Below are 26,027 nucleotides of genomic sequence, written 5' to 3' on the forward strand. Positions count from 1 at the left end.
ATGGTCAGGCTGCTGCTGCCCAACCCTGGCCTGGAGGCCCGGATCCCCACGCTGACTGAGCTGGAGAGCCTCGAGAAGCAGGAGAGCAGCTCCCGGCCCAAGTGGGACAACAAGGCTCAGTACATGCTCACCTGCGTGGGCTTCTGCGTTGGCCTGGGCAACGTGTGGCGCTTCCCCTACCTGTGCCAGAGCCATGGTGGAGGTAGGCGGGCGGGGCGGGCGACACCCACGCCTCCGCCCCAGGCCCCACTGTGGCCTGGGGGCCGGCAAGCCCCTCGGCTCCGGGCGCGCTGGGCTGGCACATCCAGGGCCTGCGCGTCAGGTGGGGGGCCCCCATGCTCCAGTACCCTGGAGCCCTGCCCTGTTCCCAGACCTGGTCTGACCCGGGGGTGGGGGTCAGGGAGGAGCCGGCCGCTCCTCAGGGGGAGCCCCCTCCTCTGAGTGTGGAAGGTGCTGGCCCAACGGGCAGTAATGCCAGCCCTTGGTGAGTCTACCATGTAGGCACCGGGCTGAGCCCTCCCTGTGTGTCACCTTCCATGCCGGCCTGGGGTAGGGGAACGGGACTCGGGGAGGAGGTCTGGGGCAGGTGCAGCGCTCGCGGGATGGCCGGCCTGATAGCTGGCCGGTCGGATGCTCTGGGGATGCTCCTGCTTCTGTGGGCTCTTGAGCGCCCTCCAGTGACCTGAGTCAGTTCTAACTCCGAGGAAGCTGCAGGCTCTCCCAGGCTTTGTGACACGAGTGCCCCCCAGAAGAGCAGATGTGGAGGTGGCCTCCCGGGGTCCCCGCAGTGCCACCCCCAAGGGCTCGAGCTCCTGAGTGTCTGCGAGGGTGTGTCCTCTGAGCCTCTGGTCCAGCCTGCGCTTCCCTCTGTGCCTGGGGCCCCAGGGAGCCTGCGAGGTCAGGACCCCCAGCCTGAGTCCGGCCTATTATTGCCTGGCTCTCAGCTGCTTCAGTGAGGCTGGTGCCCCCCCCTGGAAGTTGCTGGTCACGGCCCCTGAGGGGCCGTCCTGGGGGAGGGTCCCAGCCTCGAGTCCAGCACAGGGACAGGAGGTGGGCAGGGAGGAAGGGCTGAATGCTCCCTCTGCAGGTAGGCCCCGGGCGGCTCGGGATGGACCCACTTTGTGGGTGGAGGCCAGGGGCTTGTCCCTGAGAAGAGGGGGCTGGGACCCCAGAGCCGGGCAGGGACGCCCGGGAGGACCACGCGGGCAGCAGCTGCAAGGTCTTCAGTGAGAGTGACAGAGCAGAAACCAAGACCTCAGACTCCCAGGGAGCCTAGGCCCTTGACTAGGAACAGCTCCCCGTGGGAAGTGGGGTTTCCGGGCGCAGCTGCACACGGGCCAGGAGCCCGAGGGGCAGCGCGAGAGCAGCCTGCAGACCCCGCTGACGGAGGTAGCTGGGCTCCCTCAGGCGGCCCCGCCCCTCCTCAGCTTGGGCGAGGGTGGAGGTCCAGCCCCTGGCACCCTGGGCGAGGCTGCCGCCCGCCCCGCCCCGGACAGGTCGGGACTCTGGTCCACCCGCTCCCCCCGCCCCCGGGAGGGCCTGACCACAGTCCTCTGGGCCAGCTCACAGGTCAGGAGCTGGGCGTCCTGTCCTCCACACCCGGGAGACGATCCCTGAGGACAAGGCAGCGGGTGGCGGGGGACCCATCAGGGTGACGTTCCCCCCCCCGCAGAGCCAGCTAGGAGGGAGGGGGGTGGTTGTCCAGCTTGCGGATAAATGCCGCCTTTGAAGGTTTTTGACCTCCTCCCACCCTGACCGTCCGTTCTGGCTTGGTGAAAACTTACTTTGTCTCCAGTTATTTCCAGGAGTTTTGGGTCATTCAAGAAGTAAACGATCTTTTACTTTACTTTAAACTTTATATTATGAAAAAAAGTAAATACAGAAAAGTAGAGAAAGCCACAATAAAGACCCCCAGGCCCCTGATTCAGGCTTGAGCATTGGCAACGTGTTCCCGGTATTTGTTGCGTGTGTGGCCACGTGCACGCCGAGCGGCTGCTGCATGACCCTGGGGGACCATGCAGTCACGGGCCTCTGGTTCTGGGTCTCCCGTGGGTCCCGGCATCTCCGCGAGCAGGGGGTGCGGGTGTGCAGCCATCGCCTCCACCCTCCCGCGCGCTGGCCTGGCCTCTGCTTGCCTCTGCTCTGGGGTGAGTGTTTGCTGTCAGCAGAGAGCAGGGGTCTGTGACGCTGAAGGAGCTGTCCCCCTGCAGGCAGGCCCGTGGCCCCAGCCACAGAGGAGGATCTTGCTGGCCCAGAGCAGCCTGCTGGGCGGGCGGGTGTGGGAGCCCTGGCTGTCTCAGCTCCCTGGGGCTTGGGAAAAACCTGCTGCTTTTCTGGGCTTGGTGGGTGGGGGAAACTGGCACCTCTCCCCGCCTCTCTCCCCCACCGTCCGCACTGCTCCTCCCTCGACGCCTCAGGGTGGCCTCACTTCAGGAATCTCCTCCTTCGTCCTTTGTGCCCCTCCTTCCCAAGTCCCCGGTGAGCGTTCCGTGGGCTCCGCATGCATGGTTATATGTCCAGCCGGCAGGCGGGCAGTGCACCTGCTACCTGTCCTCTGCTCTGACCAGGAGTCTGACATCGGGCGCCACGCTTGCATTCAGCTCCCTGGTCCCCACGCCGCACCCCGCCCTCCCCCGTGCCATCTGGGTCTCCAGGAGGTGGGCCCCCCTGGGGTGCCTGGATCGCCAGCCTCCACACCCTGGCTCTGTCCACTCCCTCTGCGATGGCCACCTCTGCCCGTCCAGCAGACCCGGAGCACACACGGGCTCGGTGCTCCCGCAGGGGACAGGGCCCAGGCGAGGAGGGCAGAGCAGGGCACGCGGGAGTGCGGGGTCCCGGGTGGTCCCACTTCTGGGGTCGTGACCTCTAGGCCCTGGACAAACCCAGTCCTCCTCTCCGCCCCCAGGCCCTCCGGGCAGCTGCTGTGCCCGCGGGGCGGTGCCACGGGGCTCTGGCGTCCCCTGGCCTGGGGGACCTGGATGCCTTTCAGGGGTCCGCTCTGCCAGATGCTGACTGGGACCGCACAGACCAACAGGGTGGACCAGGCCCGGGGAGGGCAGGACCCACCCGCGTGACTTGGGCCCCTCCCACAGGCCGGCTCCGCGGCAGCCGAGCAGTTTCTCCCGGGCACTAAGTCCAGATCACGGGGCTGGCAGGGACGCAGGGCAGGCCCTGGGTGAGGGCGGGCACTGGTGTCATTTGGGGAAATGGCGGGGGGACCCACGGCCCCTCATGGGTGTCTGGGGAAGCGGGCAGTGCCCGGGGGAGGCTGGCCCTCAGCTGAGGCACCTGCTGCCCACCCCCAACACAAGCCCAGGCACGGGACCACCCCAAGTCCCCGAGCAAATCCTCGACACGGGAAGGGCAGCAGCCTCAGTTTCCACTTCGTTTTCCTCCTGGAAGCCGACTGAGGGTCTGCGATTATCCTTCATGATTAAACAAAAGTAAGGTGCCCCTGGGAGACTCCAAAGCTGAGAGGTACCCCGCACCCGAACCTGCGCCACGTGGGCCACCGCCAGGCCCTCTTCCGGCAGCTCCCTCCTCCCCTGTCTGGCAGCTCCCTCCTCCCTCGTCCGGCAGCTCCCTCCTCCCCCGTCTGGCTTCCTGATTTTCGGAGAGAAACTCCATGTCGTTATCCCGGGGCGGAGGTGGGGTGGGGTGGGGTGGTGTTTACGTCTCCTGCCCCCGTGTCTCTCTCTGCATGTGTGTCCCTCCGTGGGGGCCATCTCCGCCTCTGGGGACCTTTGGAACCATGCTGGGCACCGGGCACTTACGTGGCTTTCCTCCCTCACTGAGACCCACAGCCCTCCTTCCTCTTTCCCTCCGCCTCCTCCACACCTGCCCCCACAGAAGGGGAGCCCGTTTAAAAAGGGAAGATGCATATTCCCTGGAGCCTGAGTTTCTTGAGAGAAAAGAAGCCAAGAACCACACATCCCTGGAAAGAACAAGGTGCAGAGTGCCTGCCTCCTGCTGGTGCTGCCAGGGCTGGGGGAACTGGGCAGGCGGACTGCACAACATGGGCACACAGGAGGGCTCCCTGGCCCAGCCCACCTCTGGGGGTGCAGTGGACATGTGCTGGTCCCACCCTCCCATCCTCTTGAAGCTGAGCCTCTGGTCCCCGAGGAACTTGTGGGAGGGAGAGGTGCCAGGACCACAGGCAACAGGGGGGGCTTCCTGGAAGAAGTGCTATCCAAGCGAGGTTTTCAAGGATGAATAGGAGTTTCCAGATGGAGGTGAAGGGGCAGGGAGACGGGGGGTGGGGGTGAGTAAAAGTGGCATCCTGAGGGGAGGGGACGGGATTTGGAATCATGGGGTTGTTTTCTTCTTGGTAGTTCTGCCCAAAAGATTTTCAAATCAAGCTCCCAAGAAAACGTCAGAGAGACAAATCTTATTTCAACTTTACCTTCACTGACAGAGGGATCGCAAGAGTTCCTGCCCTGAGCCTACGTCTCCGGCCGTGTCCCCAGACCCAGGGCAGCTTCCCTCCCCTCCCTCAGGGGATCAGTCTGCTGGGCCTTCTTTTCCTGGGGTCTTTCCTCATGGTCACAGCCCACACCCCTTGCTTCCTGGCCCTCAGCCCCCTGGCAGCCATGGAACCGGAAGAAGCCTGTCCCTGGAGCCCCAGGTTGGGAGAGAGTCTTGCGGCCCATGGCCCCTCAGCGTCCTGGCGTGGAGAGCGAGGAAGGGCCACGGGGAGGGAGGAGGTGCCACTGGGCTCTGGGGCCTGTCCGCCCAACGTGAGGGCTCTGTGGAGGCAGACGGAGGAGGGAAAAAGAGAAAAGGCCAAGGGACTAACCCAGGAGCTAAAGGGAGAGCCGGGCTGGCAGAGGCTGTGGGCCCCCCGCCCCTCCGAGTCCCTCTCGACACACACACATGTGCACACAGACACACTCTCACACACCTGCACACGCACACACTGCGGGCACCCACACGTGCACGAGGACACACATCCATGTGCACGCTTACACCGAGTGTCCACATACACACGGACACGCCCACATGCTCACACACACACACTCACTCACATACCCGTGGGCACACACACTCAGACGCGTGTGAATGCACACATGCACGCACTCACTGGCACACAGCGCCACGCCACTGAGGACCGCTAGCTCAGGCTGTGATACGCACGCTGACCGGGAGGCCAGTGTGGGGAGGTGGTGGCCTGGCTGGGGTCCGGGAGACGACGGGGCAGAAGTGAAGGGTTTGCGATATCTGGGGGAGAACAGAGAATGAGCGTGCCGGAGAAAGGGGCGGGGGCGGGGAGGACGAGGGGGAGAGGTGGGTGCAGGGAAGGCAGGGACACGGGGGCTGCACAGACACTCCAGATGGGGTGTCACACCCAGGGTGAGGGGCAGACGCGGGGCACCCCCTCACTTGGTAGGTTCACAGCTGGACGCCGGCCACTTGGGGCGGAGAGGTAGTGCCACAGAGCGAGCATCCCAGGGCAGCCCCGGCGTCCTGGGAACCCAACCGCGCGACCCCATCATGCTGGACCTGGATCCGCTCGTAAGTCCTGAAGCAGTCGTGTGTTTCCAATTCTTATCGCCCAGTTTCGGCTTTGAGGTTCGTCCCGACTAATGGTGACGACCTTTGGTAACCACGATTGTGCTAATCTCGGCTGCGTTGCGCTCGGTGCGGTGCCAGGCCGTGTGCACCTGGAATTTCCCCCCTGTTTTCCCCAGAGCCCGGTTCAGGGTGTTGGGAGCAGCTGGAGGGCCCGACCTGGATCAGGCCAGGGCGGCTGGTACAACCATGGCTTGGGGGCTGGGGGTGGTGGTGCTGAGGACGGAGCAGTGGCAAGGGGCACAGAAAGAAGGGGCGTCACTGTGGGCCGGGTAGCAGAGCCCAGTGGGAGCACATGCACCGTGAAAGCAGGTGTCACCACGTCCCCGTCCTTCATTTATGCTCGGCAGATGTTCACGGGACTCCTGGTCGGTGCCAGGCTGGACCCTGGTGCCCGTCAGGGAGCAGGGCCGGCAGGCGCTGCGTCTGGCTCCCGCACGTCCCCAGGGCAGGGTCTCTGAGCCTCAGATTGAGAAGCCCTCCTGCTAGATGTCTGGGTCAGCCTCTGAACCCCTGGCCTCTCCCCTCTGCCCTTCCCTACCTTTGTGTGAGGGTGCCACGTGTGTCCACACCCGCTGAGGGGCTCACCCTGGCACGTGCCCCTCCCTGGGCTCCACCTACACGTGGACACCATCCCTCGTCCTCCGGGGGCTGTGGCACAGACAGCGTCCTGCAGGGATGGCAGACAAGGGTGAGCTGGCCCCCGTTAGGAGGTGGCGTGAGCCCCGCCCACAGCAACACCGCTGGCCGTCACCACGGGCATTGTCGACGGCGATATCCTTTGTGTTTGTGACAAACGCCTGTGAAGGTGGCCTGTGCAGTCCAGCGAGCTGCCCCCTGACTGCACGCCGCCCCTCCCTCTCCAGGGGCGTTTATGATCCCTTTCCTCATTCTGCTGGTCCTGGAGGGGATCCCCCTGCTGCACCTGGAGTTCGCCATAGGGCAGCGGCTGCGGAAGGGGAGCGTGGGCGTCTGGAGCTCCATTCACCCGGCCCTCAAGGGTGTAGGTGCGTGTCTGCACTCTGACTTGGGCGCCTGCCTGGGGTCCCGTGTTGGCAGCAAGCCCCACCCTGTCCTCCTTCCTTCCCTTCACGTTTCGGGGAGAGGAAGGTCCCAGGGCTCCACGGCCCCCACCCTGAGGCCTTTGCAAACCCTTCCTTAGAATCTCCTGGGGTGTGGCTGCAGGGTCCAGGCCACCAGGGGCTAACCGGGCAGCAGAGGACGTCCCGAGTCCCCAGGCATGCAGGGCCTGGGAGGGGCAGACATGTGGGGAGAGCGGAGAGCCCCACGGCCTGCCCAGAGCAGGGACCGGGAGGGACGCTGACCGCTGGGGGCTGCCCCCTGCTGTTTGGGGCCTCCGTCCACTCACACGCAGTGGGCCAGGAGGCTCCCCCCAGAGGTGACCTCCCCACCCCCCCTCAGGCATCGCATCCATGTTCGTGTCCTTCATGGTGGGTCTCTACTACAACACCATCATCGCCTGGGTTATGTGGTACTTCTTCAACTCCTTCCAGGACCCCCTGCCGTGGAGCCAGTGCCCACTCAACGCCAACCAGACAGGTGAGCCCTGAAGGGTCTGGGTGGGGGGGGGCGCCGGCCCACGAGCAGCCGCCCTCTGATTCTCCAAAGTTCGTGTGGTTGTAGCCCAAGTTTGGCAAAAACCGGAGCACAGAAAGGGGCGGGCCCTGCCCCCATGGGCTCCCTGGGCGCACTGGGACCATTCAGGGCAACTTTCCCATCTCTGGGGATGGGGGCGGGGTGAGGGGAGGTCTGCCAGGATTAGACCATGCCCCCCTTGGCAGGGTCTCTCTGTGGTTCCGTGAGCCTGGGGGGCAATCAGGACCCTGGGACCCCGGGGCTCAGAGTGGCGAGAGTGTGTGAGGTTGAACAGAGCTGCCCGGTGTGGGCTCCGGCCTGGGACCCCCAAAGACTGGTGACCCCCTGAATGGCTGAGTGCCGTGGGGTGGGGGTGGGGGGAGAAGGCAGGCAGTCGAGGCCCTGTGTGCACGCCACATGTGTGCAAGAGTGTGTGCATGTGTGTGCCTGTACCTGGGTTTGCATGTGAGTTTACATACAAGTCTGTTTGGTGTGTGCATATGCTAACCATGTACACAAGTAGCACACGTGCACACGATCGCATGCAAGCGTGCTCATGTGTGCACACACCTGCTAGTACGTCGTGCGCATATTGTCTGTTGCGTGTGTCTGTGTGGGTGTGCACACACATGTGTATGGCTGGGCACAGGCGCACTGCACCCCTGGCATCAGTGCCCTGGGATCTGGGCCCGAGTTTCTTCCCTGGGGGTCCGTTTGCTCTGTGACCCACACTGACATGGGTGCCCATGCCAGGCTACGTGGAGGAGTGTGCCCGCAGCTCCTCCGTGGATTACTACTGGTACCGGGAGACCCTCAACGTCTCCACCTCCATCGACGACTCGGGCTCCGTGCAGTGGTGGATCCTGCTGTGCCTGACGTGCGCCTGGAGTGTGCTCTACGTGTGCACCATCCGCGGCATCGAGACCACCGGGAAGGTGCAGGGACAGCGGGCACTCCCGGGGGCGTTGGGGGGGGGGGCCACGCCCAAGCTGCTGTCCCTTCACCAGCTCCGGGGGCCCAGCCCCTGTGTGCCCTCTGTCTGGGAGGGCTTTGCTGGTTGCCCAGGCCAGCGCCGCAGACTCGGTGCTGGACCAGATGGCTCTCAAGCACGTGTTTAGGAAGCCGAGTGTGGGAGGGACAGGGGCGTCCGTCTGGCTGGCAGAGCTAAACAGCAACCATGTTCACAACCGAACATAGAAGCCAGAGAGGGAGGCCGGGGCCCCTACCCCCGCTCTGGCTTCCTTTGTCCCACACCTGCCACCTCCCCAGGCCGTGTACGTCACGTCCACGCTGCCCTACGTCGTCCTGACCATCTTCCTGATCCGGGGCCTGACGCTGAAGGGAGCTTCCAGTGGCATTGTCTTCCTCTTCACGCCCAACGTGAGTCCCCGCCGGCCACCCGCTGGCCTGGGCACCGCAGCGCCTGCCTGGTCCCAGGGTCCCTGCATGTGGGCCGGCTCAGCTGCGGCTCTGGGTGGAGGGCCATTAGCTGTCGCCTCGGGGCCGCTTTCCCTCTGACCGCCGACCGGTGGCCTCGGCCACCACCTTGCCTCCAGGCTCCTGTCCCCCCGGGCGCCCCTCCTGTGTCTCCCACACCCCCGCATCAGCGGTGCACAGCCGACGGTGTCTGTTTGGCTGCAGGTCACGGAGTTGGCCAACCCAGTCACCTGGCTCGATGCAGGGGCCCAGGTCTTCTACTCCTTCTCGCTGGCCTTTGGGGGCCTCATCTCCTTCTCCAGCTACAACTCTGTCCAGTGAGTACGAGGGACAGAGGGTCCCGTGGGCGGCAGGGCTGTCACTCCACCAGGTGTTCCGGTGCTCGGAGCCTCGGTCTCCGCATCGGACCTGCCGTGAGCGTGAAGGGAAGGGACGCGCGCTCTCCAGAGGCGCCGGTCCGAGCCTCTTGGATTGCAGTCGGCTGGGCCGTGAGCAGGCGGGCGGGACCTGCTTACCCTTTGGCCTCCCTCCCCTTTGTGCCTTGGCCCTTGCGGCAGGGAGCGCTGCTGCTACCCCCTCCGTCCCCCACCCCTTGGCATCCCGCACCGTCCACCCCAGACCGACACCCACACAGAAAGTACCAGAACCCCCAGGGCCTCCAGGGGAGCGCAGCGGTGTCCGCTCATCTCATAAGCACTTACGGAGCGCCCGCCCCCGCCTCCCACGCGCCAGGACCCATGCTCCTGGGTCCCGCGTCCATGCGTCCGGCAGAGACACACCAGCACGGTGAGCTTCTGTCAGGTCGCAGGCAATGAGAGGCTCGGAGAAAAGGAAGAACCGAGCAGGGCGAGGGGTCTGGAGCCGGGGGCTGGGCCGGCTTGGCGTCAGAGCGGGCTGGGGCTCCAGAACACGTGAACAAAGGCTCCGACGGCGGGTGGGTGCTGAGTGTGGTCGCCCAGGCCGAGGGTGCCGTGAGGCCCAGCGGATTGGCGCGGGGGGTGGGGGGTGGGGGGTAGTTGAGGGTGAAGATTCAGCTGCTCCCGGCCGCACACACCCGACCCCTTTAAAGCGCACAGTCCCGCGGCTTTTCGTGTGCTCACAGAGCCGTGCAACGATTGCCGCTGATCCCAGAATATTTTCAACCCCCGAGAGAAAGCCCGCGCCACTCAGCAGCCAGCGCCTCGCCCTCCCAGGCCCCCGGACACTCAGCTGCTTTCCCCCCGGGGTCAGCCCCTTCTGACATCTCACAGACGCGGCCTCTCAGGCTCCGCCCTCTGTGTCTGGCTCCTCCCACTGAGCTTGAGGCCCTCGGGGTTCGTCCAGGCTGTCACGTGCGTCACGCTCCTTCCTTTCGTGGCCGAGTCGCCCTGAGGCCTGTGGACGGGCCACGCTGGGCTCCGTGTATCATCCCTCGGCCGTTGGGCATCTGGTTGTGTCCACTTTCCGGCTGCTGTGAATGTTTGCGTTCAAGCTCCGTGTGCGCCTGTTCTGGCTCCCCGTGGGTGTACCCCAAGGGGCAGGGCTGGTGGGCTGCAGGGCGGCTTGAGGTCTAAGCATTTGGGGAGCAGTTCTCCACCACGGCGCCCCCACCTCACAGCCCCCCACAGGGCCGTGTGCGCAGCCCTGGTCTCTCCACACCCTCACCCACACCTGTCACTCTCAAATGTTTTGGTTCCGGCCGCCTTGGTGGGTGTGCCGTGGCATCTCACTGTGGTTTGATTTGCATTTCCCTGGGGGCTCCTGATGGAAGCGTCTGGAAGGATGGTGTTGTCAGCAGGGGGGAGGGGGGAGGTCAGTGGTCATGTGCTGAGCTGAGGGAGGCTTTGGGTGTCCAGGTGGAGGGGGGGAGTCCTCAGCCGTGAGGGCCTGCGGCCGGCAGAAGGGGTCCTTGGCAGGGGCAGGGGGGCAGGGAGGGGGGAGGGAAGGGGTCCCGGCCAGGGGGTGGGGGACACCTGGCCCACGCCGCCTCTTTGAAGCCTCTGTGGCTGGTGGGCTGTAAGGTCCAGCTGTCCTGCCCGCGTGGGGCTGACGAGTCACCTCCTGAGCCCAGAGCAGACGCTGGCCCAACAGAGACTTGAACACAGGCATCTCCAGCTCCAGCTCTGGGGGTCCCCAGGGCTTTTGGGGGCACCGAGGGGCCACCAGGTCACAGCAGGGCTTGGGGACCGTCACCTGGCGTCCGGGCGGGTTGTCCGAGAGCCCCCTCCCCCATCCATGCCCAGGGGCGGCTCGGCCTCTCAGGCTGGCCCGATGGCTCTGGCCGTCCCACTTGTGCCGGCGCGGGCTGGTCGGGTGTACACGGCGTCTCCGGGCCTGTGGTCAGCGAAGCCGCTTTCGTCCGCAGCAACAACTGCGAGATGGATTCGGTCATTGTGTCTGTGATCAACGGCTTCACGTCTGTGTACGCGGCCACCGTGGTCTACTCCATCATCGGCTTCCGGGCCACCGAGCGCTTCGATGACTGCTTCAGCGCGTGAGTGGCTGGTTGGCGCCCTGGTGGCCGCTGCGTCCCCGCCCCTCGCCTCCGCCTCCAGGGAGCCCGCCCAGGGCTGGAGTCAGCCTCACTCTATTTCCAGGAACATCTTGACACTCATCAATGGCTTCGACCTGCCCGAAGGCAACGTGACACAGGAGAACTTCGCTGAGATGCAGCAGTGGTGCAATGCCTCCAACCCCGTGGCCTACGCAGAGCTCAAGTTCCAGACATGCGACATGAACACCTTCCTCTCGGAGGTAGGCACCTTGGGCCGCGAGGCAGGGCAGCGGGCACCTTGGGTGGACACCAAGCTTCCCCCGGGAGCTCAGTTCTGACAGACCCGTCCCCCTGCCACGTGCCGGCCCACCCTGCCCCTCCTGCCCCTTGGGCGCCGGGTCTAGGGCACCAGCGTCTGCTGGGCCACGAGCCCCAAGTGTGAGGCCCCGAGATGCAGAGGCAGGGACCCAAGGGCTTCCATGGGCCTGACCTCTCCATGGCCTCAGGTCAAACACACAGAAACACCCCGTGGTCCATTTTTACTTTAATTTCTTCTGCAAAAAGGGCAGAGTCATTATAACTGTACTTTTTTTTTTTTTTTTTTGCGGTACGTGGGCCTCTCACTGTTGTGGCCTCTCCCGTTGCGGAGCACAGGCTCCGGACGCGCAGGCTCAGCGGCCATGGCTCACGGGCGCAGCCGCTCCGCGGCATGTGGGATCTTCCCGGACCGGGGCACGAACCTGCGTCCCCTGCGTCGGCAGGCGGACCCCCAACCACTGCGCCACCAGGGAAGCCCATAACTATACTTTTGAAATCACTCGACAGCTGGTGGCTGTCACGGTGCTGGGAAACCCTCGCCTGACGCACAAATGCTTTGAACACCAACTCCAAGATTAGTGATGTTTCGTTCTGTGATGCTCATGGGCCAACATTTACTAATTTTGTTTTTGCAATTTTCTTATTTGGAGCCACCCGACATTTCGGGGCATGTGGAGCATTGTGAGGGCCTGGCACTGTTTCTCCGGCGACAGCACAATCTCGCCAGGAGTGGACACAGAGCAGAGGGCCCTCCCTGCCTGGCTCTCCCCTGGGAGCCCCGGGTGAGAGGGACGGAGTCACAGTGACCCCCCTCCCCCGCCAAGAGACTGAATTTCCTTTCTTTTTAAAAAGCAACCTTATCGAGGTGTCAGTTCTCACCTGGAAGCTCTCCCGTGTCCTGCGCAGTTTGCAGGGTTTTAGTAAGTTTACGCTGTAAGTTCACGCAGTCCCGCAACCTGGACGTCCTCCGTCAGCAGAGCTCCTGCCCCCCTCCCCACGTCCCGGGCAGCGCAGACGTGCTTTTGTCTTTTCCACGGGGTCTGGGCTCTTAGACCCCCGGACACGCTCCTCCGCGGTGTGGGCACCAGGCCGCTGGTGACGACGCCCCTCAGCCTCCCACTCTTCTGCGTGGAGCTGAGTCCTTGTGTCCTGGGCCCTGGTGTAAATGCTGCTGCGCTGCCTTGGGCCCCGGCTTCTGATGGGATCCCGGCCCTGCGTGAGTCCTGCGGGGGCTGCCGGCTCTCCGCTCAGTCCCTCCGAGCTCAGGTTTCTCTGAGGAGGTTCTACCCCCGGGAACCCTGGCCCCCAAGAGGGGCAGCTCCTGCCTGAGGCCTCACTGACCTGTGTGGGCTGCGTGTGGCTGCACAGGACCACCCACCCCGGGCAGAGCGTGGTCATTACATGCCCGCGGGCCCGTCCTTGGTGCTGCCTGCCCCATCGGCTGCTCTGACCGCTGGCGGGCGCACGTCCAGGCTGTCTGCTTTGGGGACTCGCGCTCGGGCCCATTGAAGTCGTTTAGTGCTCTGGCCCCAGACGTAGGGGGTGGGGGTGCCCATCAGTGAGCAGATGGCAGTCCGTGTGCGTCTGCCGAGTGTCTGTCCGGCCGCACGGGGCCCCGACCACTGCTGGACAATGTGATCCACTTCCCGGTCGCGAAACTCGTTCAGCTTTTTAAAATACACTTAGGGCTAAAAGACAAGATCTGGTCGTTTCCCAGAATGGCTCCCATCAGCCATATTTGCGTGGTGCTGGCTTGGCAGGCGGAGGGCCGTCTGACGACAGGGCCAGCCTGGCCCCTGGGTGACGCGCCTGCCGCACCCTGCAGGGCGTGGAGGGCACCGGGCTGGCGTTCATCGTGTTCACCGAGGCCATCACCAGGATGCCGGCGGCCCCGCTCTGGTCCGTGCTCTTCTTTACCATGCTATTCTGTCTGGGCCTGTCGTCCATGTTCGGGAACATGGAGGGTGTGGTGGTGCCCCTGCAGGACCTCAACGTCATCCCCAAAAACTGGCCCAAGGAGCTGCTTACAGGTAGGCCGGACCGGGTCCGGGGCCGTGCGGGCAGAGCTGGGAGGACCGGCTCCGGGGGTCTCGGCCGTGGTGCAGATGTGGGGCCTGGGTCCCCGGCGGCCCGCTCTGCCCGGCGACAATGGCCCTGCTGCGCCCCGCAGGCCTCATCTGCTTGGGGACGTACCTCCTCGCCTTAATTTTCACGCTGAACTCCGGCCAGTACTGGCTGTCCCTGCTGGACAGGTACGCGGGCTCCATCCCCCTGCTCACCGTTGCCTTCTTCGAGATGTTCTCCGTCGTCTACGTGTACGGCATAGACAGGTAAGAGGGAAGGCGAAGGACCATCTCTAACGGCCAGGGGACATTCCCATCACGGGACAAGGGGATGCGTTCGGGGCAGGACAAGGGGCGGCAGGCCCGCGAAGACACAGGACCAAGCCTGCATCTCCCTTCCGGCCCGGCATGGTGTAGGCAGGGGCCTGGCCCTGGGAGGGTGACAGGGAGAGAAGAGGGGTCCCGCATACATGCAAACCGTACCCCGTCCAGCTTCCAGATGCTCCCAGGCCCCAGGATAAGCGCTGGCAGCAGCGGAAGGAGATAGCACAGTCTCGGGGTGGGTGAGAGAAGCCAGGGCGGGTGCACAGGCAGGCCGCTTGCTGCGGGTGGAGGGGCTTCCCCAGCACCCCACCTGTGGGGAGGGAGCTGGGTGCTTTATTCCAGCTCGGGCTGCCCAGCCAGGGCTGCTCCCTGGGGTCTGGGGAGGGCTTCTCAGGCAAAGAAAGGCAGACAAGTGTGGCCTGGTCAGCCATCCCTTGGCCCGCCGTTCAGGGCATCGGGGATCGGTGGGGACCCAGAAGACGGTCCCTGGTCTCTTAGTAGGAGCTGGACTCACCACAGCTCCAGAAATAATCTGCTGGAAACCCATAGAGGGAGCCACCTTGGGCCCCCTTCCCTGCACCACCAAGAGCACGCGCGTGTGTAAGGACACACGTGCGGGGGGTTCACTCGCAACGCAACTTGAACCAGCCTGGTGGCGCCGTGGGGAGACTGAGGCGCACTTGGGAGACCTGCTGTGTGTAGCATCAGCAGACGTCAGGGAGGGACGTGCGGATCGAGAGGTACGGATGTCACCGCATGTGTGATGCTGGCCTTGCAGCAGGTGTGAAACTGTCTGAGAGAGCACATCCCTCTGTGAACAGCCGGAAGGCTGTTGAAGTCAGACACTGGCCCCGGGCAGCTACCCTGTATCGCTTGCCTCGGGAAGGACGGGCCGAGCGGAAGCGTCCGGTCACGGGGCTCCTGAGCCCCACGGGGACAAGGCCTGGGCGCCTGCGCTTCTCCAGCAGCATCCTCTGTGTTCGCCGGGCCCTGGACGGCTCACGTTTACGCTCTGCCCACTTTGTTCTGATTTCTGCAGACGACAAACGCATCTGTGCAGAAGGGCACTGGGCACAGGACAGGGGGAGATGGTGAGGTTCCCCGAGGTCAGGGCTGCTGCCGTGCCAAGGAGGCTGAGGCAGAGCCTTCGACGGCTTCCCTCCTCCATCCCCAGAAGTTCCGGCCCCTCCTTTGCATCAGTGCCTGCCCGGGGCCACCTCTGACACGAGTCCACAGTCCAGCTGGGCAGTGGCACCGTGGGGCGGCGGGGGTTCTCAGAGGCTACAGATCGGCTTCTGCTGTGCCCACGGTGGTCTTCCTCGGGGAGGCGCATCTTTGCCCAGAAGGATGTGACGGGTCAGGGTGCGGCATGGCAGGACTGGGACCGTCTGTCTGGGGGTGGAGAGGCTGCCCGCCCTCTGCCGTCTTGGGATTAAAGGTGTCTCAGTGTGCACTGGTGACAGCCCCCTCGGTCTCTGCCTCCAGGTTCAACAGGGACATCGAGTTCATGATCGGCCACAAGCCCAACATCTTCTGGCAGGTCACGTGGAGGGTGGTGAGCCCCCTGCTCATGCTGACCATCTTCCTGTTCTTCCTCGTGATCAGTGTCAACGAGCAGCTCGTGTACAGCGTCTGGAACCCGGCCTACGTGAGCCCTGGGCCTCCGGGGTGGGGCTGGGGGCCGGCTCCCCCTCCCTTCAGCCTGGAGGCCAGGAGGGAGTCACACGGGGAAGAGGGCACTTCGCCCCGAGGGAGGCCCCGGCTGCCTCGTCTGCTCACCCCAAGGTCGCTCTCTCTCTCCAGGAGGAATTTCCCAAATCCCAGAAAGTGAAGTACCCGAACTGGGTGTACGGCGTGGTGGTCATCGTGGCCGGGGTGCCCTGCCTAGCCATCCCTGGCTTTGCCATCTACAAGCTCATCAGGAACCGCTTCCAGAGGGCAGGGGACCAGCAGGGGCTGGTTGGTGCGCAGTCCACGGTCTCGGTGAACGGGGACGTGAAGTCTTGAGTGGCCCCGCCCACAGCACGGGGGGTGGTGTCAGAGGAGAGGGTGGGCTGCACGTGCGTGCGTGTGTGAGCGTGTGTGTGTGCACGTGTGAGTGTATATACGTACGTGCACGAGAGTGTTTGCATATGCGTGGATGCTGTGTGAGTGTGCACGTGTGTGAGCGTGTGTGTGTACATTGCAAGTGTACAAGTATAAAAGTGTGTACACAGTGTGTGGGTGTGTGCCTACATAGGTATGTGTGTATGGGTGAGTGTATATACATGTGCAAGGTTATGTGTGCGTGTGTCAGTGTATGTAAGCATGTGTGCACAAAAGGAGACAGTCGGGACCCTCCCGGTGCGGGTATACGCACATGTGAGTGTGTATGCACATACATGTGTGTGTGTGCTTGTACGCGTATGTGTGAGCAGGTGCATACGTGAGTCAGCACGTGAATGTACTCGCACGTGTGAGTGTGCGTGCACGTGCGTGCGTCTACGCACCGTGCATACGTGTATTCGTGCATACGTGCGTATGTATGTGTGCGCTCAGCTGTGTGTGTCTGTGTGTAGGCATGCACACCTATGGCTATGTGTGTACACACGCATGTTGCCCTGCAGCACACATGCCTGCCAGGTGAGGCCAGCGGCCCAGGAGCAGACTGGTGGTCCCCCTGCCCTGCCCGCACTCCCAGGGAGAGTCAGAGCTGCAGCGGGGGTGCGCCTGCTGGGCGTGTCCTGCTCACCTCAGCCCCTAGGAACATAATCTCGTTGCCCCCCCCCCATTCCCCTCGCTGTCACCTCCTAAGCTCGGGACTCGCGCGGTGAGGTCGGGGCCTTTACCTCGTGGCTAGGAGCGCCCTTCTCAAGGCCTGTCCAGAAGAGGCCAGTGAGCTTGCGAGTCCTGTGGGGCCCCGCCCACCTGCCGGCTGTGAAGAGCCCCCGAGCCTTGGCCACATTCCGGCGTCCTGAAGGCTGACCCACTTAATCACTGCATCTGGCCGCCATGAACAGACGAATAGTTAATAAAACTCAGCTTGGGCGATTTGGGGCAGAAAACCCCCCTTCGTGTTTTCTTGAGAGGACGGTAACTGCGTGAACATTTAGCCAGGTGTTGGAAAAGGCGAGTTACAGGGTAACTAACTCAGCCTTGGCCACCGAGGTGGAGGACGGTGCACGCGTCCCGAGCAACGGCAGGGGAGCCACGAGGGCCCGGAGGGCCGTCCACCTGGTGTCGCTCGGTGAAGGCCGGCGTCAGCTCCTCTCTCCCAGTCAGGGACGGGATGGGACACCCATTCTCAGCCCAGGTCACGTGGCACTTGGGTATTTGTTTCCAAGAACTGGTCGCCTCCACTTTCCATGGAAAAATCTGGAAGTTTAAGTTAAACTGGACCTTCTGAGGATTCTTGGTGCAGGATGGGAGACCCGAGTGGGAGTGGGTCCCAGCGCCATGTCCCTCCCACTTGGAGACCCCCCGCCAGCTTCCGCAGGACCCCACCTCCCTGCTCCCCAGAGCGTTCCGACCCTCCTCCGGGACAGCTCTGCTGCGGACCCCCTGGACACACGCCCCTACCTCCTGCCCCGGGGCATGGAGGGGGACACGCTCGCAGGCGTCACCTGGCCGGGTTGGTCCGTCCGTCTCTCTGTGGCTTGGTGAGGGCTTCCTTCAGACTTCACATTTCGCAAATTGTTAGAAATCCGGGCTTTGTGGGCATCGCGCATCTGTCTGAATAAATCTCTCCCTTTCACACTCTTGGCCTAAATGCTGTCTAAATGCAGAGGACGCGCAAGCAGCGGAGCCCCAGCCTCGAGGGGACGGGGCCGGACTGTGCTTCTGCTGCACCCACGGAGCCCCCATTACCCAAGGTGCCCGGTGGAGTGCAGGGGTGGGTGCGCCTTGACCTCAGGATATGGGAGCTGCTGGCCGGGTCACTGTTGGGGGGACAGGGGAAAAAGGGAGCTGGAGGCACGGAGGGGAAGGCCTGTGTGGGTCACTCGGGACTGGGCCTGCCCTCCCCCTCCCGCCACTGCTTTCCATTTTCTCTGATTCTCCCTTTTCTCACTTTTTCCTCTCACCCAAAAAGGGATGTCTAAAAAATGTGTCCCCTGGGGCCTGCGTTTCCGGGACCCCCATGTTTGGCATCGGCTGCCCGGCTGTAAGCCCGCCATCCAGGAAACATGAGATGATGGATGTAGGGCCCGGGCCCGTCCTAGCGGAAGCGTCTGCTGGGTCGGGGGTGAACGCGTCCACGGAGCCCCCAGTGGGAGGCCTAGGCTGAATCCGCCGTGACAGCTCACTACCTCTCCAGCCCGCAGGCGGGAGGTGCTCCGAGCTAAGGCGAGGGCTCACGTGTCCCCCCAGCCTGGCCAATCCCCCTCCCCTGCGCCCTGGTGTCACCCTCCCACCCCAGGGAGCCCCCTGAGGATCCGGGCCCCCACTCCCTCCACGACCCCTGTGGCTAATGCTGGGCTCACACCCAGCACGGATTCCTGGGCACGGGGGTGCCAGCGGATGCAGAGGGGAGGGCTGATCTTCTGGAACTTTCCTGGGCATCCTCAGAACAGGAGCATTGGGAACCAGAGGGAAAATTCACGTTCAGGCAATTTGAGAAGTTTGGAAATCTCTTTGGAAGATAAATGTGGCTTAAAAATAAACACGGCCCCAGGCCCGGCAGTCCTGCCGGGCACTTGCCCCGCGTCCACACAAAGCCGTGTGCAGGTGCTCATCTCAGCCATCACTCACAGCCCCACCCGCTCAGCGCACAGCGGACACGGAGCCCCATGGCCGTACTACAGCTCACCTGGTGGGTCTCCAGAGACTGAGGCCAACCCCATGGCCACACGGTTTACACAGTGTGCTTGAGATGACACATCTACAGCGACGCAGCGCAGATGCAGGCCGCCAGGGGTGCGGCCACACAGGGGACAGAGGGACCCTCGGGGACGGACGTGTCCGCTGTGACGTTGGCGAGGTGTTTGCAGGACGTCTCCACTGGGGGGCTGGGAGCGTGGGCACTTGGTGCTACTCCTCACGGCAACGTGCAAGTCTGCAATTATCTCACGAAGTTAATTAAAAGTAAAATTTTATAAAAACAACTAAATGTGCCCCAGCCTTGGAATCCTTGAGGTTCTCGTGTTGGTGGAGGCAGCATCTGTGGGCTGTTGGCATCGGGCGGGAGCCAGCGGGGGGCAGGGGCACGCAGTCGTGGCGGGCGGGGGGTTGTTACCAATTAACCGGCTCCACTGGTTTTCCTTTAAATCATGAAAAATCACACCCGCAGGGGAGACAGCTTGCGGCTTCCCATCCCCAGTGGAGGTCCCGGGCTGCGGCCAGGAGCAGGTGGTGGGCATGGAGGGCACCCTGGAGCCGGACCCACCTGTGGATGCTGGTGGGGATGAGTGGCCCAAGTGGGACAACAAGCTCCAGTGCCTCCTGAGCTGCGTCGGGTTTGCCGTGGGCCTGAGCAACCTCTGGAGGTCCCTGTACCTGTGCCAGACCTACGGGGGAGGTGAGCCGCGCACTCTCCACATCCGTCCCCACCCGCGGCCTCCAGGGTGTTAGGGACCTGCCGCCCCCGGGGGATTTGTCCCTCTGAGGCCCAGTGGCCTCAGGTTTGCGGTGCTGTTCACTAGGCTGCCCGTCTGGGCTTGCGGCGGTCAGGGCCCAGGCCCCCTCTGTGGCGCTGCGGCCTTGCTGACAGCGCCCCAGAGCGTGAGCCCAGGGGTTTGCTCGGGCTCCCAGCAGCGAAGCCCATGGGCTGGAGCCGGAGCGGCTCAGCTGGGCTGCTTCTCGCTCGAGGGCCTTCTCTTGGTGTCACGCTTGCTCTTGGGGACATGAGGCCGCAGGCTGGCCAGACCACTGCCTTCGGGGGCGGACGTGGCCCGTTTTGTCCTCAGGTTCAGGGCGGGGGTTTTTCAGGCAGGCTCGTCCTCATGTGGGTTCTGAACTGAGGCTCCTCTGCCCCTGCGAGACCGGCGGTTCCCCAGCACCTGCAGACCTTCCCGCAAGAGTTGGTCTCTGGTGGGAAATTTGGGGAGTGTCTCTTTCAGGGCCCAGGAGACGGGAAAGGCTGAGCTGGTGACAACTCACGTCCCGTCTTCTGGTCGCGGGGAGGCATCCTTGTCCTTTCAGGGGTGGACAGCCAGCCCTCCTCGCGAGATGGGGGGGCAGTGGACGGTGGGCAAGCAGACCTCACGTGAGCGCCGCCTGCCGAGCTTCCTGGTCATAAGGACGCTGCGTCTTTATAAAGTCTTTGTTTCCTGATTGTGAGACGATACAGGGCATGCAGGAATTTTGAAAGTGCAGGTACCCCTGTAACAGCTGCCCCAGAGATGCCAGAGCCTCCGCGGTTTGGGGTCGGGCGGGCGCCTGGGCCCCGGGTCTGCTGGCCAGCGCCTCTCTGACGCGGGCCCCTCGGGAACTGCAGGAGCACAGGCGGCAGACCCGACCCGGGGCTCGCGGTGGCCTCTCGGCGCCCTTTGCGTCAGGTCAGGGCCTCGGCGACGCTCCATACGCGGGGGATCTGACGTCTGCAAACGTTTCACTGCCCACAATCTTACTCGCTGTTCAGAGCTGCCGGAGCCGGGGGCCTGGGAAGCCCTTTCCTGCGAGGTCTGTCTCCCCGCGGTCCAGACAGTGAGGCCTTCGGGGCGGCCGTGCCCGCGGCCAGGGCAGCCCGGTCCCCAGCCGCGCCCGGGGCTTTGAAACACTTCTGCCGCCTCTGTTTTCAGAGGTGGAAGCTCTCGATGCAACGTCATGAAATACTTAAGTTTCTCACGCTGCGAGAGGCCCTTTTTTTGCCTGTCCTGACCACCTCTGCTGACTTTCAAGATGAGAGACGCAACAAGTAGACGCGGCCTCACCCTGATTTGCACAGACTCCCCACCCCAATATTCTGCCCCCGCTCTGGAAACGTCAGGCAACGTCGTGACAGAATTGAGCAGAACATCTAGACAGAGATGGACAGGGATTCTGTCACATGGACACCACTCCGCAGTGAGCTGTTCTTTAAGTCAGACGACGGTAGAAGCACAAAGGCCCGGCGGTGACTCAGGTCGCCGACCGCGGGGCTCCGACATGGGCTGCGGCTCGGGGTTCACCCCAGGGAGACACACGGATGTGGTCCCCCATCGAGAGGCTGCGATTTCTGCGCTGCCCTGTCCCGCCCGGACTTTGTGTCCCTGGAGGCCTGCGGACTCTGGCACCGGAAGCGACGCAGGGTTAAGTCGTGCGGGTTTTTAAGGAGCCCTGGTGTCCAGCAGTGATCCTCTCGGCTTGCGCTTCCTTCAGACGCCTTTGCCGTCACTCTTCTGTGTGAACCAGAGACACGGAGGCACCAGCCCGGGTGTCTGGCCTGGTGTCGACTGTCCAGGTGGGTTTGGGAAGCAGTCCCCCCAGCAACGTGTCACCCCTCCACACACGCACACACACACAGCGTGTCACTCTCCTTTCTGTCCTCGTGTGATTCTCTCCATAAAGATCTTGGGCAACCCGGGCTATAGCTGCTGTTCCGACCGGAACCTTCTTTTTCTCCACAGTTTCTTAGCGGATTGGCCTGGTATGTGCTGCACCCAGCACCCCCAGGCTGGTGGAGCATGGGGTGAGGGTGGGGCTCTCCGAGATCCGCCAGTGGGCTGCCGTGCACCCCCCGACGGGGCTGCGTGCTCCGCGTCACCAGCTCTTTGGTGCCCCTTCTGCTCTCAGGGCTGTGGCACCAAATGTGTGAGGTTTTCCCCACACCGACCGCGCCTCCGGTTCTCAGTGGACACCGACGGCGTGCCCCACGACCTAACCCCACCCTGATCCCACAGGCCAAGGGCTCACCCACAAGATGCCCCCCTCAGACGCCAATCTGGAGTAGCGGGTCCCCAAGTCACCCACAGCTTCTGTCCAACTTGGCTACAAATTCAAGGGGTCCCACGACCCCTCCTAAGCCTCAATAATTTGCTAGAATGGCTCCCAGGACTCAGGAAAAAACTTAGGCTTACAGGTTTATTATAAAGCACACAACTCAGAATCGCCACATGGAAGAGACGTGAAGGGCGAGGCGCAGGGAGGGGCACGGAGACCCCTCGCAGGGGCCACCCTCCTGAGCCTTGAGTGTCACCCACCCAGAAGCCCCGCGGGGCAGGGTTCTTGATGGAACCACTGGCCACTGACTGGTGATTAACTCGGTCTCCCTGGTGGGCGTGGTCAGGGCCTCTGGCCACCAGCTCCATCCTCCAGGGGTTATACCTCATTGGCACGAGCCCAGGTAAGGTTAAAGGGCTTATCACGGACCACAGATGCTGCTTCTCTCTCCCGTCACCCGCGAGATGCTGAGGGTCTTGGGAGCTCTGAGCTCCGAAATGCACTTCTTTTCGGGATGAGGACCAAATATGCTTGTCTTACTTCATCCCAGCATCACGGATCTTGTGAACCCTGCGCTGAGGTCCACCCGATGGTGGAGCAACTCTCCTCCCTCCTTCAGATCCAGCAGAAATGAACTTACTGTGTGACTTGAGGGAGGCAGGTGCCCACGCTGGACGTGGAGCCCTCTGCGCCCCGCTCCCAGCGCCCCAGCCTGGTTTGCGATCTGAGTTCCTGTCCCCACGGCAGTCCCGTTGGGGTTGAGATGCATCTGACGCACAGGGTGGACGCTGCTCACCACGTGGTCACAGAAATGCCTCTTGTTCTCTTCTCTGCCCAGCGTGGCGACTCAGCCACAGGAGAACCCCCCGCCCTCCCTGGATACTTCCTTTGGGTGGGCCCAGTCATGCTGACCTCAGCCGCCCCTAAGGCCCCCACCTGGGCTCGTCCGGCTGGGGTTTTCCCCTCAGAGCAGGGGGGAGGGGGAAGGGGGGCCAAGGTCTGATTAGCCCGGAGGCTACAGCCCTTCCTAGACAGTGGGTCACATACCTCGGACTCAGTCCCTGCCCGTGTGGCCATTCCACGTCGGTCCTCGCCACGCTGCAGCCGTGCGTCCCGAGGCCTAAGGGTGGCTGGGAGGCCCGCCTGCAGGAGACCCCACAGTGCAGCATGGAGACGGGGCGGGCAGGGAGGAGGGGCCCTCTGTCTGTGCCCCGGGCCCCGGCCCTGTGACCGGCCCCTCCCCCCAGGGGCTCCCTGGGTGACCTGGGTTTTGTCCACACCCCTCTAGCTCCGAGTCCCAGCCCACAGATGCCCTCGCATCCCTGGGGCATCCGGCGCCTCCACCGAGGCTGAGTCCCTCCAGAATTTAACTTTCTCCTTTAATGCGGCTTTGCCTTTCGGCTGCTACGTAGAAGACACCAATAAGCACTGTTTGCCCCAAGCGCTGGCCCTGGAGTCCTGTCAGAGGCCAACATGGGCTGAGGGCTCCGTGGCCACCTGCTCCCTCCAGGGCCCCAACTCAGCCTCCAAACACCGGATTGTGACACGAAAAGCCAGATGGAGGCTGTGCTGGTGAAGAACACAGGGGCCTGTGGTGCGTGCAAGTGGCTCTTGGAAGCTGAATCCAAGCTTCCTGCAGACAGTGTGGGGAGGACGCAGCCGACCGACCTCGTTGGCCAGGGGCTAACGCTGAGCTGCTCCGTGGGGTCACCTGGACCTGTGTGGGGGGCGGGGGGCAGCTGCCGTCGGTCCTGGAGCATCGACGTGCCCACACATGCTGGTCCAAAGCGCGCGGCTGGTGGAGATCCGGAGGGAAGGAGATCCGGAGGGAAGATCAGGTGAGACGCCGACATCGCCGACTCCGTGCTGGGGAGTTAGTGGCCCTCCCGACAGCGTGGGAGCATCCAGTGGGGAACCGGGGTCTCCCCAGCAGGCCTGGCAGGTCTGTGGGTTCGGGGAGGCCAGGCCCTGCCACCTCGCGGCACCCACTTTGTCCACGGGGGCTCGCGGTGCAGAAGGGCCTCCGCCATCTCTGCCTGCCCTTCCCTCGGGCTCTGGCATCGGTCAGTACGTGCTCCGTCCTGGGGGCCTCGGCGACCTCTCCCGCCGCCGCTGGGTCCACCTCCCAGCGTCTGGACTGGGGTGAAGGGTTGGAGAGACAGTTTCCTGCGCCAACTCAGGGCGAAGCTTGGGAGACCGTCTGGGGTGTCTCCTACTCCGAGGCTCCACGTGAGCAGACCGGCTCCCCGACTCAGGAGCCCTGGAACCAGGGGTCACAGGGCCTCAGGGAGAACAACGCAGCCTGTCCGTGGATGAAAACCGCCAATAAAGCACCAGATGGTGGGGTGACACCAAGTCATTTAAAACAATGGCAACCCCCTGACATGGGGGTCCCCTATGCTCCCCTCGGGCAGCCACGAGCGCTTCTCCCTCACCCCTGTGTCGTCCTCCGGCCCGAGGCCTGGCCGGGCAGACGGCGCCACTGGCTGACCACCGCGTCTTTTCAGGAGCCTTCCTCATCCCCTACCTCATCGCCCAGCCTTCGAGGGCAGCCTGCTTCCACATCGAGCTTGCCGTCGGCCAGCGCCTGCGCAGGGGCAGCCTCAGGGTGTGGATGGTCATCTCACCCTACCTGGGCGGAGAGGGAACGCACCTCTCTCTGATCCCTGCCCGCAGCTGCTGGGGGCAGCGGGGCGGGCTGCATTTACGTGTGCCATGCATGTTTCATGGGTGTTTGATCATCCCTCCGGTGCATATCCAGTGGTTTTGAACCTGCAGACACGGGAGGTGCCCTGATGTAAAGATGCAGGGGCCTGGGCAGCGGCATCCCTGTGGGAGGACTTGGAGGCCGGGTGTGGTGGCAGAGGCGGCGGGCCGGCCCCGGCGCAGCAGCAGGCTGTCCCGTATCGCCCGGCTCATGCATGCAGAGCGCGGAGCCTGCCTATCCCAGAAGCTCAGGCGCCAGGGGAGACCAGGCGGAGGGCAGACCCAGCTCCCCGTGTACCCTCGAGGTGGGTGCTGCACTAAGGGATCCGAGCATCACCGTCCAGGCCTGTGACACACCTGGTGGCTGCAGGCCATGTGAAAGCCCCACCTGGAAGCAGCCTGAGGCTGGTGGAGAGCCAAACGCGGCCCAGCCCGGAGAGCACCACATGGCCGGGAAGGTGACGGGTTGCCCGCGGGCGGACGCAGCCAGCTGCAGGCCAGCGGGCAGACAGTGGGAGCCCTTTGGGGCGACGCAGGGAGCAGAAATGTGGGATGTGCTTGAGGACGGTCTGCAACGGGGCAGCCGGGGGACGCTGACCGTGGCTGGTGCCCGCAGGGCTCGGCGGCTTCGTCACATCTGTCCTGGTCAGCATGCACTGCGACACGGTCCTGGCATGGGTGCTGTGGCACCTCCCCAACTCCTCCCAACCCGCTGCACTGGAGCGCCTGCCCGCCGGACCTCAACCACATGGGCACTGCTCTCGGGGAGGAAGCCCAGCCTCGGCTGGCACCTTGAGACTGGGTCTCGTTACCCCTGCTGTTGCCTGCTCAGTGCGGGACCCAGGGACCCGGATGCCGTGTTCCTTCACTGAGGAGCACCCAGGCCCTCGCAGCTGCTCGTGTGCTCGGTGACAGGAGGGAGAGGCACAGGCTGCTGCGCTCCCTGAACTAAGTCCTTAGGTGGAGACCCCAGCCAAGGGCGTCATCTGGGGACACCTCCCAGATGTGGGAAACAGTCATGGTTTTCAAGTTCGCTCGTAAAGCTGGGTTGATCTCTTTCCCTTCCTGCCTCTAGCTGATAGAAACTTGTACTTGGCACGCGCTGGACAAGGCTGGCCCTGGGTGCTCAGGCCAAAGGGCTGGGCTGGGAGGCTCCTCGTGTCGGCCACAGAGGCCACTGGCAGTCAGCCTCCCTGCCCCTCACTCAGGGTGGCAGCGGTCCCGCCCAGTGTGCCCAGGTCATCTGCAGTCTATGGCCAGCCCATGACTGCACGGGCTGGCTCCAGGCTTTGTGCTGGAATGCCGGGACAGCAGCGCTGTGAGCCTCTTCCGGTACCGGCAGACACTGAACATCACGGCCGACACCGACGACAGTGGCTCTGTCCAGTGCTGGCTGCTGGTCTGCTTGACGGCCTCCTGGGCCATGGTGTACCCGTGCGTCATCAGAGGCACTGAGACCACTGGGAAGGTGAGAGCCCACAGGCCAGACCCCGCTCCCACCAGCCCCAGAGGACCCCTCCCCATTTCCATCATTGCTGGCCTCTGGGGTTCAGAGGCTCGGCGAGGAGGGTCGCAACTTCAGCACTGTCACGTGTCCCCGGAGAACTGATGCCTTTGTCACCATGAGGTGAAGCTCCTCAGCCTGGTGATTGTCGGCTCCAAGTGCACTGGGATGTTAGAGGAGCTGTTCCAGCCTTTGCTGACTA

At 63.8% G+C, this 26,027-nt stretch overlaps 2 protein-coding genes across 2 annotated transcripts in view; both read left to right on the forward strand.

Moving 5' to 3' along the window:
- SLC6A19 (solute carrier family 6 member 19) lies at positions 1-17,501 on the forward strand. Its single transcript, XM_029215834.1, has 12 exons — positions 1-202; positions 6,435-6,575; positions 6,991-7,128; positions 7,918-8,099; positions 8,434-8,544; positions 8,806-8,918; positions 10,946-11,074; positions 11,178-11,334; positions 13,218-13,422; positions 13,563-13,722; positions 15,265-15,427; positions 15,583-17,501. Exons 1-12 carry the CDS (start codon positions 1-3, stop codon positions 15,784-15,786), a joined length of 1,905 nt encoding a protein of 634 aa, XP_029071667.1. The 3' UTR covers positions 15,787-17,501.
- LOC114891727 (inactive sodium-dependent neutral amino acid transporter B(0)AT3-like) overlaps positions 17,215-26,027 on the forward strand; it is a 20,261-nt gene continuing 11,448 nt past the window's right edge. Inside the window, 6 exon segments of the mRNA XM_029215993.1 lie at positions 17,215-17,389; positions 19,076-19,273; positions 24,123-24,255; positions 24,933-25,028; positions 25,030-25,073; positions 25,608-25,789. Coding sequence (XP_029071826.1) covers positions 17,215-17,389; positions 19,076-19,273; positions 24,123-24,255; positions 24,933-25,028; positions 25,030-25,073; positions 25,608-25,789 — 828 coding nt within the window.

The sequence above is a fragment of the Monodon monoceros genome, unplaced genomic scaffold (genome assembly GCF_005190385.1).
Source record: "Monodon monoceros isolate NGI ecotype Baffin Bay Population unplaced genomic scaffold, NGI_Narwhal_1 Super_Scaffold_12, whole genome shotgun sequence".
In the NCBI taxonomy this organism is placed as follows: Eukaryota; Metazoa; Chordata; class Mammalia; order Artiodactyla; family Monodontidae; genus Monodon; species Monodon monoceros.

Bases quoted from the DNA above. Each gene is read 5' to 3' on its own strand.
- SLC6A19 (XM_029215834.1), top strand. From the start codon at position 1: ATGGTCAGGCTGCTGCTGCCCAACCCTGGCCTGGAGGCCCGGATCCCC. The intron at 7,129-7,917 runs GTGAGCCCTGAA...TGCCCATGCCAG, and splicing joins ACTCAACGCCAACCAGACAG to GCTACGTGGAGGAGTGTGCC. The intron at 8,919-10,945 runs GTGAGTACGAGG...TTTCGTCCGCAG, and splicing joins TCCAGCTACAACTCTGTCCA to CAACAACTGCGAGATGGATT.